Source organism: Ixodes scapularis, unplaced genomic scaffold (genome assembly GCF_016920785.2).
Source record: "Ixodes scapularis isolate PalLabHiFi unplaced genomic scaffold, ASM1692078v2 PGA_scaffold2__306_contigs__length_199485367, whole genome shotgun sequence".
Classification (NCBI taxonomy): domain Eukaryota; kingdom Metazoa; phylum Arthropoda; class Arachnida; order Ixodida; family Ixodidae; genus Ixodes; species Ixodes scapularis.
In genome coordinates, this window is record NW_024609857.1 from 143,275,898 (window position 1) to 143,286,398 (window position 10,501).

Here is a 10,501-nt window from a genome sequence, read left to right on the forward strand (position 1 = left end):
GAGTGCAGGAGACAATCCTGTCGTGGCATGAGGTGTACAGCGAGACACGTGCAAGAAATCCAAGACGCCAGAGTGGATCGGTCACTTCTCTAGGGAAGCGCACTCTACAAACGACTTAAAAGTGCGATTAAAGCGTTCAACACCTCCGTTGGCCTGTGGATAGTAGACGGAGACAAGGTGATGGTTGATACCTTGCGTAGCTAGGGAGTTCCTAAAGTCTACGGAGGTGAACTGGTATCCGTTGTGCGAAACAATACTTCCGGGGTAGCCTTCCCGTGAAAAGGTGAGACGCAGGAACCCCTTCACTGTGCTTGTCGTGACGTTTGAACAAAAGTAAATTTCCGGGCATTTTGAAAAATTGTCCTCATGTGTGATCGCGTACCGATACCCTGGTGGTGAAGTTTCAAATGATCCAACAATGTCGATGCCAAGCTTCGACCATGGTCGCTCAGGGAGAGGTACAGGTTGAAGAGGTGTTGGCGCTCTTCGCACTTTTGTCGGCAGACCCGCAAACGCCACAGGCCTAGACCGCTGTTTTCACCTTCGCATTCATACGGGGCCACAAGTAGAGCTCTCGGAGTCGGGACGAAGTCCTGCCGGTACCAGGGTGGACCTCGTGCGCTCAGCCGATGTGGGCTCTCCTCATTCTAGAGGGAATAACGAACTGATTGCCACGAAAAAAAAAAAGAAGACCATCGTGCACAGAAGATGTGTCCTTAGTGTCATGAAAGAGGGCTTCATCGGTAGCCAACCCGTACGAAAATGTCAGATCGGAGGGTTCCAGTTCGGAGCCGCGCGGTTCTAAACTTGTGGACAGTTCAGATCTGCGCTAATCCGATCTGGTACTGCGCGGTTCTGGGTGTAACTAGTCGGATCCAGTGAGACGCAACACACTGGAACCGCACGGTGATGAATGGATTTGATCCGTTCCCCTTGGTTACAGTGGGGTCTGCTCCCAGCCAGGGGGCGGGGACTGGAGGAGGAGGGGGGGGGGGGCGGCGGGGAACTTTTGCGGTCTCTCGCAGGTCACGTGTTATGGTACGTTTACACCTGAAAAGAAATCCGCTGCCGCGGGAGCGGATCCGCTCCCGGCGGCGGCGGTGACGAGCTGGTTGTGTTTACATCTATTTCCTTCGAGCAGTGGCGGCAGCGCCGGCTGCGGCAGCGGTTCCCGTAACGTCTCGTCAAATATGACGAGAAGGCGCGAGAGTTCCCGCCTCGGCTCTCTCTCTCCCGGGCGTTGCTGCTCCCGGAAGAACGCGTACTCGTGACGTAGGCAGCGTCGCGCTGCGCAAGGATGTCACATCCGGTCAGCGAAACGCCTCTTTCGGCGGCAGAAATAGATCCCGGACCTATTCGGCTCGCCGCCGCGTTTTCCGCCCAGCGTTTCGCCCCAGCGGCAAAAGCTGGGCGGATCCGCTGGCGGATCCGCAAGTGTAAACGTACCATTAGGGACAGGCGCATCTGCTACGCAGGCGCTGCGAGCGGGCGTTCTCCGCGCGCGCGCGCGCCTCGCTTTGTCTATTGCAGTCGGCGGCAGCGTTCCGAGAGTTTAGGTTCTTCTTCCCTCTCGTCGGACTGTCGGTCGGCGCTCTCCAGCACCACATGGACTGAATAAGCCGTCTCCGCTTCACTCATGACGTCACGCCATATGTCCGTCTGTGCCGGACTCTTGCCGTTCGGCAATGGCTCAATGGCTGCGATGGTGACAGCGGCTTGTGCTTCGTCCAATTTGTTTCTGTTTTAGACTGCTTTGTACCGTATCAGGAATGATCCGTGTGTGGTGGTTATGCTGTTGTGTGTGAGAAGCAAGCCTCTGGATATTTGCATAACGAGAAGTTGGTGATCAGAATTCAAGATGAGTTGGAAATTTGCCCATCGTTAGGCCTCACTGCGCTTTGGTGTTTTACTGGATCTAGGTTTGTCATTTGCCTTGCTCATATTTTAATCTGGCGTAATTTTGTGATTCACAACATGCCTACGCGCTGTGACGGGCCTTTTCGTGCGTAGGTAACCTTTGACGACTTTAAAGCGGCTCGATCGGTAGGCCGCAACCTTGTAAACACTTCGTACTTGGGAGGTTCAAACTTATCACTAAATTAACGGAACTGTCGTTCTAATCGATCGGTTACCTACGGTTTTTCACGTCGATGACTAGCTAAATTTGATTGGAACTTTCGGCATTATCTTGGTGACGCTGATGAATAATAATAATTGGCGTTGTGTGGATGTTTATACAGCGTGTAATAGGTCAGCGACGAGTCATTCGCTGTAGATGAGCAATTTAGCCAGTGCAGTACAACCGCTAGCTTGGGGTCCTTAACGTGCATCGCGCGGTAGTGATACACGACCGCACGCCGGTACGATGCTAATCCAGATCGAAACGAGCAGGGTGGGGATTGAACCCAGTATCCCTGACGTTGATGAACGTTGCAGGTAGATGTGTTGTGCAACAGGCGGTTGCCTGCAACAGGTAGTTGCCTTATTTTAATCCATTTTCATCGAGTTTTCAATCTTATTGCGTTCAAGGGAAGAAAAACAAACTCCAGCCATGCTATGAAATGTAAGTGTGTTGAATTTATTACCAAAATAAAAAAGCAAAGGTACTGAGCATGTTTTCTTTTTTCAGCAGTCGAATTTCTGCCTTCAACGTTTTTACATTGTTCTGCGTTCTAGGGGAAGGCTTGTGTTTGTGCTTGCTGTCCTAGTTCTTGGCCAGGGCTTTTGTTTTTCGTGACTCCTGAACTTGCTGCGCCTTCTGCTGAATCCCATCGTTGATCGTGCCACAGTTGTTCCTCAACAGTGTAGTTGCTGCGCTCACCATATGCTTCATGAGAAGTAAAACGCTGTGGCTCATCGAGCAGGGGCTGATGTCGAGGGCTTCTTTGAGCAGTGATAACGCAATAGACACTATCAAGGACCGCCGCTTTCCGCCTTTCAAAAATGCACCAGCATTCTCAGGAGCCGACAGTTTCTCAACCACTAGTTTAGTGACGAGGACCATTGTTACAGTGCATGGCTGCGGAAACTTGAGACCCCCCTCTTGTTAAGTGGGAGACCAGGCAAAGGTCCTCCACCTCCAACATTCTCCCATCCGTCACAAGTAGTTCAGCACAGGCTTCGCAGCGCATGCACTTGAGTGCAGCATGTGCACTGTAACCAGCAACATACGTAATGACCGGCATGTCGCACTGCGAACTCTTTAAGCCGTCTTCGGGTCTGTTATCGGTTGGGGGATTATGTCAGCGCCTAACAAAATGTCGCGATTATGCAGGAAAATCAATGACCGCCAACCAATAACAGACCTGTACAATACTAAACATAAAAAGGGATACACTGATTGCACAACCGGCGTCGTTTACGAAATTCCAGTGACGTGTGGTTTATGCAATTTAGGGAAAACTGGAAGATGTGTCAATGATCGGGTTCGCGAGCACGCCACTTCAACTAGAACGACACCGTCAGGGCATTTGACTGTACATTGCAGCAGACGCTCTTGCGCCCCGTCATTTGACAACTCTAACATTTTGGTTAAGTACAAAAACAAAGTGTCACGCGAGCTTCATGAGGCATTTGAGATTAGGAGTAGGGGTGAAAAATGCATTAGTGATACTTCTCGGACTCTATCTACGGATGAGTTTCAATATTTGAAACGTGGGCTGGGCGGGTATTAACTCGACGTGTTATATCTGATGGTGTGCTCCCATTGCTTGGTTTTATTTCTAATATATTCAGTTGAGAGTGCGCCCTGTATCTTTGTAATTCTACACTTTGTTCCCATTCCTTCGGCGCTTATTTTCCATAAGCATGTGCGCCATGCTAGCAGCAAGAGGAGCTATTGGCTGTGGGTGCTGCGTAGTTCCGATATTTGTGGCTGCCAACATTTGATCATCCGACTTGCTTTTCTGCCGAATGAAGGTTATTTACCTCGGGCGGAGCTCTGTATATGCAGACCTCACAATATTCGTTCAGTTGAATGCACAACACAGCCTTTGAAAACTTGCCCTTGGGCAGTACTGGTTCATACATTTCGATTCAACGCTATTACGGTTGTCTGTATTGAATAATCTGTTCATGCATCCTTGGATTGAAGGACTAAAATTGTTCTTGTATGTTTCAAAATTGTCCAAGGATGCAAAGTCAGCTTACTCAATACAGGTAATCATAAACAAATTAAGTCAAAATGTCTGAACTAGAATCAGCAGTGCTGGCGAGGTGCAAGTTTCCGAAGGGTCTGCTGTGAATTAAGCTGACTGAATATAGTGAAGTCAGCATAGAGCATGCCACCGGAGGCATGTCTGTTTGTACACCAGCAGCAGAACAGTCTGGATAACTGGGTGTGGATAGGCCGTAATCTTGCAATAAGTCAGAACCTGGTGTCAGTGGCCCTTGCTGGCAACGTGACGCGGGTGTGTAGCCCGAGGCCGTTCACTCCTGTGGCTTTTGTTGGCTTTATCCAGCACTGTACATAAAGCTATGCATGCTCCTTTATACGAGAGGCGTTCAAAAAGCATTCGACCCGAATTCGTTCCGTGGAAACAAATTATGCACGGACAGCACCTTCTGATGGGGCCAGTGCAGGGAACATTAATGCGCATGCGTGCATCTTATTAGGCCCACAGAAAATGTGAGTCGCTGGTAGTCATCCTTTGAGTGAGGAAGTTTAGTCAGTGCTTGTCGTTTTTTCCCGTAACTCAAATAAGATTCCTTTCAGCGGCATTTTTATCTTGGGGGAGAGCCAGAAATCGCAAGGAGCCATGTGGGGAGAGTAGGAAACCTGCATCCGGCCAAGAAACTCTGAATCACATGCGAGGAATGAGCTGGTGCGTTGTCATGATGCAACTTCATTTGTGAGCAACTTTGGCACGAGTTTTGCAGACATACTCCACAAAGCTAAATCTTCCTTCAAAATTGAATGCATCGAACTTGTTCCCACCTGAGCTGCAAGTTCTTGAATGGTGCTGCAACGATCCTGCATGACCAAAGTCCACACTTGGTCGCCTCGTTATTTCGGCTTGAAGGCCTTCTAGAACATGCGTTGCTCTCCATCGACGTGCGACAACCTCTGATCCAGTTATACCATTCCCTAATTTGTGTAATGCCCATGGTATCGTCGCCAAAAATCCTGCTTAATCCTTCTAATTGTTTCCACTGGAGTGTCACCAAGCTTGAACCAAACAGTTCCCTCATTTTGCGGGAAGAAAAAAGCGACGAGCACTGACTACACTTCCTCAGTCAGGGGCTGACTGCCAGCGACTCACATTCTCTGCGGGCTTGATAAGATTCATGCAGGCGCACAAATGTTTCCTCCACCTCCCCACCACTGGACGCTGTCTGCGCTTTATTTGTTTCTGCGGAAGAAATTCAGGTCTGATACTTTTTGAACGCCCCTTGTCTTCATAATTTCGGGAATTCGTTGTGAGAATTCATTTTGAAGTGTGTCTCTCCTAGTCTTTAAAACAAACCAGCAGGATTGTACCCGGCATTATGGCTAACAGGTCCTTTTATGACGGTTCAATTAAAGAAATTATTTCTGAATAATGTTGCCAACTGCAGCAGGCACGAGGGCACGAGTGTAAATTGAGAGAGAACTACTTCATTCGTTGAATTGATTAATAAATTGTTTCACTGATTTTAGTTGCCATATATCAATCACTGTTTTTACCAAAATAACTACCCTATAGTTATGTTACTAATTATCACCTTATGATCATGCTCTGACGTCTGCTACTGTTTGTAATGTTATCCCGAATGAATAATTTTTTTTTCTAGTTCAAGGGTTTCATGTTTTTACTTCTCCGGTATTGGAACTCCCTATATATGTCTGGACACAATAGTGCTTCATGACGATGCTCTAGTAGATGGCAGTTGTAAGCATGACCACATATTGAATAAATTATGCTTTGGACATAATCAGTTCTGTACTTTCAATTTGCTGTTCAGACAACCAGGCAGTGGCAGCCCTCCAGGTCCTCCGCTGGAATGTGAAGGAGCCTGGTGCCTTCAAGCACATCTTTGTTAACAAAGATGTAAGTCTGGCTAAACTTCCTTACTGCGCTATGCTTTTTGAACGTAGAAGAACACAGAGGGCGATTTGTTTACTTGCGAATGGAATTAAAAAAGCTCGGCTCACTGTGAAGTAGATGGTGCCTTCGCTGCACTTTCTTAGTGTGGCGGATAGCCGTCAGAGACTGTTGAGTAATTAACTAAGAATGTGTCCATTAACTTTTTTATTACTGCCTTTACGGTATATGCTGTAATTGCACTCGGAGTTTCACTAAAAATCCTTTTTCTTGCAAATCGCGAGTGTTCGCAGATCTGGAGCTTCGAGCGGTTGGTCTCTGCGACTGAGGGCAGAGCGAGGTTGCCAGCGACACAAAATGCAATAGATGGTCGCTGCCAGCGCCGCCACTGTGTTGGATTACAGTTCCCCCGACTTCTTGTCAGCCCACTGAGCTTACCATCAGCCCCACGATAAACACAAAAGCTGTCTCCAACGAGGCAGGCATGCATGCACAGCTTAAATTTACCGCTTGGACTAGAAAGGGAATTGATCGGCGTACCTAAGCATACCTCCAAGTATGTAGCGCAAAGTGTTCACCTTTGTCGATCGCAATCTCAGCTGGTTGGCTTTGGCGGGAACGGCGGCCCTACTCAGTATCGCTTCGTCTCTCAAACAGCTCGTTGCGAGACTTGCAGCAATGTCATATTCATCTGGTGTTATCATAACTTTCTCTCGTGAAGCACCGCTGAAGAAATCGATGTGATTGCTGACGTGGCGGTGAAATGAACGGTAGCACAAGCATTGAAACCACAATGCTGTGTGAGCGCTCAGCACTCTCCGCCACTTTCGACAGATCTGTGGAAGCGGCTCGGCATTTGCTTCGTCGGCTCCAGATCCGCAAGGGGCACGTGAAGAGATCGTTCGATTTCGCAAGGGACACAGGAACCCGCTTGCCGAGTACTTCAGATTCGCAAAGGAAAGAAGCTATAAGTGCAACAATGCCTTAAAAATTTTTGCGCTGAAGGGCGGCACGGCACTCAAATATGCGCAATTTATTCATGACAATTTATGTCATGGGAACATCAGTCTTACAGACATCTCTTCGTGCATTTCATATCTGTATCAAAGGAGAGCAAGGCAATACATTTTTGATAAATATTTCTACGCCAGTAGCTTTTATTCTATAAAGTGTAAATTGGTTTAGCCTTCCTTGGTATGTAACTGTAACATAGAACATAAAGCCAGGAACTAAGTAATAATTAATTGTATTTAATTTCCCAATGGTCTACCGGCTATCCGCCCGTGTGATGTGCGCCGAATTCAAGAAAAAGGTGAGGACAATATCTATTTAACAGTGGGTCCCTTTTCTCAAAGTAAAAAAAAAAGTAAATTGCTTTGCTTTTTTTTTTTAATGCCCCGACCATGAAATGCATGAGTAGACAATAAAATTAAACTTTGGTGGTACCATAATAAACTTAATTTTAACAACATGAATCGCTTACTTGCTATTTTATAGCTTTTTATTCTGCAACTGTCAATTCTGATATGCCTGCAGGAAGAAACCATCCCGGTGACGCCATACATCACCTACGTTGGAGGAGATTTGGAGGCGGCAGAGCTGATGAGCCTCCACGTGGATCAGCTAAGGCTGTTCGATGCAGCGGATGCTGAGGAGGGCATAGTGTCCGTCATGGCAGCTTACTGGCTATTTGGAATAGAATATAACAATTTCTACAACACGGCCTGTTTTCTTGAAAGACTCGGCCTCAAGATGGCCTACTCGCCACTGCGAGCAGTGGCAATTAAGCTGCTGAATAAAATAGCGTAAATTAGAACCTTTATAGAAAAATAAAAAGTGGACCAGACTCATTTGCTGTCGTTTTTCCGTGCATGCGCCTTTTTTCCTAGCATTTCTGGCAATGGTAACCCTCTAAAGAGGGTGTACCACCGCAGTCACAACACCCTTATAAAAAGGTGTACTGTGGAATCAACCTTTTATTAAGGGTGTTAGGGAAACCCTCTTTTAGGGTTGTTAGGATAACGCCCTTTTTTAGGGCGCTTTGCTACACCAAGATGGGTGTTAGTTATAGGACAAGCCATTTACACCTACAAGGGTGTTATGATGTTTAGTGGGTGGTCCAGACCGAAATAATGACGCCGCGATCGAGGGCTTAGATTACCCGCTCAGTAAGAGGGAGCTACGAAGTGTCCTAGGACTGTGCGACTACTTCTTAGAGTACATAAAAGACTACGCTGCTATCGCCGAGCTCTTTACGGTCCTTATCAAAAAGGGCGTACCGAAAGAAATACCTAGGCCGAAGGGGGCGGAGAGCGCGTTCCCGCAGCTGAAGACAGCACTCTGTGAGGTGGCGAGCCTTTCGACCCCGAACTTGTAGGAGCCTTGCTGGCTTTTGACAGACGCGTCATCAGTTACAGCAGGGGCATGCCTGGACCAGATCAGAAGTGACGGAGCTGAGACCCGATCGCGTTCGCCAGCCTTAAGTTCACTCCGACTTAAACACGCTGGTGCACCATTGAGCTTGAGGCGTTCGCTATCATTTGGGCGCTTGGCAAATTTAATAACTAGCTCTTCGGCGCAAAAGTGCACGTCGTGTCGAACCACAACCATTTGTTCTACCTGGCGTCCATCTTTGTCCTTCATGGGGCAAAGCTGTCAAGGTGGCCTCTAGCGCTACAGCGCTATTATGTGATCGTGACCCACGGAAAAGGGTCCGCTAACGGTAACGCAGACGCTTTGTCTCTCTTGCCAAACAAAGTTTGGGATACCACTGACTCAGCGCTGCGCCCACCTAGGAGTATGGGTGGTTCCACTTGCCGCGCGGCCTGAGTCAGACATCTCAGGAGCGTGGCCTTGCTGCTGTGTCCGTGCGTGAAGAAGAGACTTTGTCAAACCTCGTGACCCATTTGACTTGAGATTTTCCGGTGCACGGGCCTAGAGACAGTTGTTTCGCAAAGTATTTTTTTTTATTGCTTCGAAGCGCGGATATTGCAGCAAGCATGTTCGGCTCGGCGTTTTTTGTTTTTGTTTTTTCGTATACGTAAATGTGTGCATTGTGATATGTGCGCGTATTTTCCTTTATAGTAACGTATTGTCATTCAATATGCGGACATTGCAAAGCGCGTGTCTCATGGCATTTAGTTTTTATATTTTGCTTTCTGTAACGTTGAAGTGCTCGGTTATGTGTATACGTTTTCATCTTCGATGTTATGCACTTATGTTTACGAAGATAACCTTCTTATTAACAACGCTACTTGCTTCTTTCGGACCGTACGTAGAAATATGAATGATGTCTTCGATCCTCTTTTTGTGTGTTTGACTCTTAGCAGTTCTTTCAGTCCAGCAAGAGTCTTAAGGAGGGAGGTGTGACGATTTACGAGGGCTCCGCGGCTGGGTCGTTAGCACCAGAGGGACTTGGCTTCTAGGAAGGCGCTTTCGTAAGCACATCCCGCGATGGGCGACCTCGAGAGACAGGCGTACTTTATGACGCGAGGTTCGGAACGCGCGTTTTCTGCCGAGAGAATCGGAGCATGCGTTCCGGGCCGGGAGAACGCGGTTGTTCTTGCCGGCCAAGGAGGATAGAGGGCTAGGAGAGGTCATGACGCCAGCCGCGTAGCCTCCATAGGCCATGCTCCCTTGTCGCCGCGCCTCTTTCTCATTTTTCTCCTTACTCTCGTCAAACGTGACCACATCACGTGACCGTAGCTAGCCTTCGTCTAGCTATTGTGTACTAGAACACACCACAGTCTAGCCTTCGATCTGATAAAACCTACCGGACGGAGCGCGCGCAAGCCTGCAAGGAATCCTTCTACAATCAACCATCCATCTCACACGTGACATGTCACGCGCACCAATTGCCAGAGAGATCTACGGTCACGTTGGCCACAACATCGTTTACATTTTTTTATGACTAGGCTTCACCAATAGTGCAACGTGCCCTCTCCTAGTACTTCTAACCTCCTTGTTGCCGGCACCGTTTACATCGGTGAAGTCCTTCCCTTTCTCGCCCGTTTGGGGGGGGGGGGGGGGGGGGGTAAGAAATTGCATACCACCCCAATTCGCAAAATTTCTTACTCGCGAAATATTCCCGAAAACCACACCTTGCCGAATTCGCGAAATATTGAGCCCATAAAATGAAGTCGATTAGGGTTGATAATTGGGCTAGTTTGTGATCCATGACAGCAAATTCACGTAAAAGACGAAGACTGCGCCGTGTCCCTTTCTTGTCATTGTCTTTTGCGTGGATCTAAAAGAGAAGTTGTTTAGAGCGTGCCGTGACACAGAATTGTATCGGCTATGAGATGTGAAAACTGCACGTCTTATAGCCCGGAGCGCGGGCTAGCTCGCACTTGTAGCTTTGGCTGCAGTGGAGTATAAGCGAAACGTTATGGCAGTTGTTTTTCAAGCATTCAGCGATGTAGGCGACGGACGCCCTAGATCGGATATTATTTCCAGTTGGGAGAAAAGCCCATAATAGC

The 10,501-nt window shown here is 47.9% G+C and overlaps 1 protein-coding gene across 1 annotated transcript in view; it reads left to right on the forward strand.

Annotated features, from left to right (window-relative positions):
- Positions 1-7,869, forward strand: part of LOC120849559 — a 49,965-nt gene extending 42,096 nt beyond the window's left edge. The window contains exons 2-3 of the mRNA XM_040221788.2: positions 5,944-6,029; positions 7,560-7,869. Coding sequence (XP_040077722.2) covers positions 5,944-6,029; positions 7,560-7,832 — 359 coding nt within the window. The 3' untranslated portion in view covers positions 7,833-7,869. The remainder of the gene's footprint in view (positions 1-5,943; positions 6,030-7,559) is intronic.
- Positions 7,870-10,501: the final 2,632 nt, after the last annotated feature.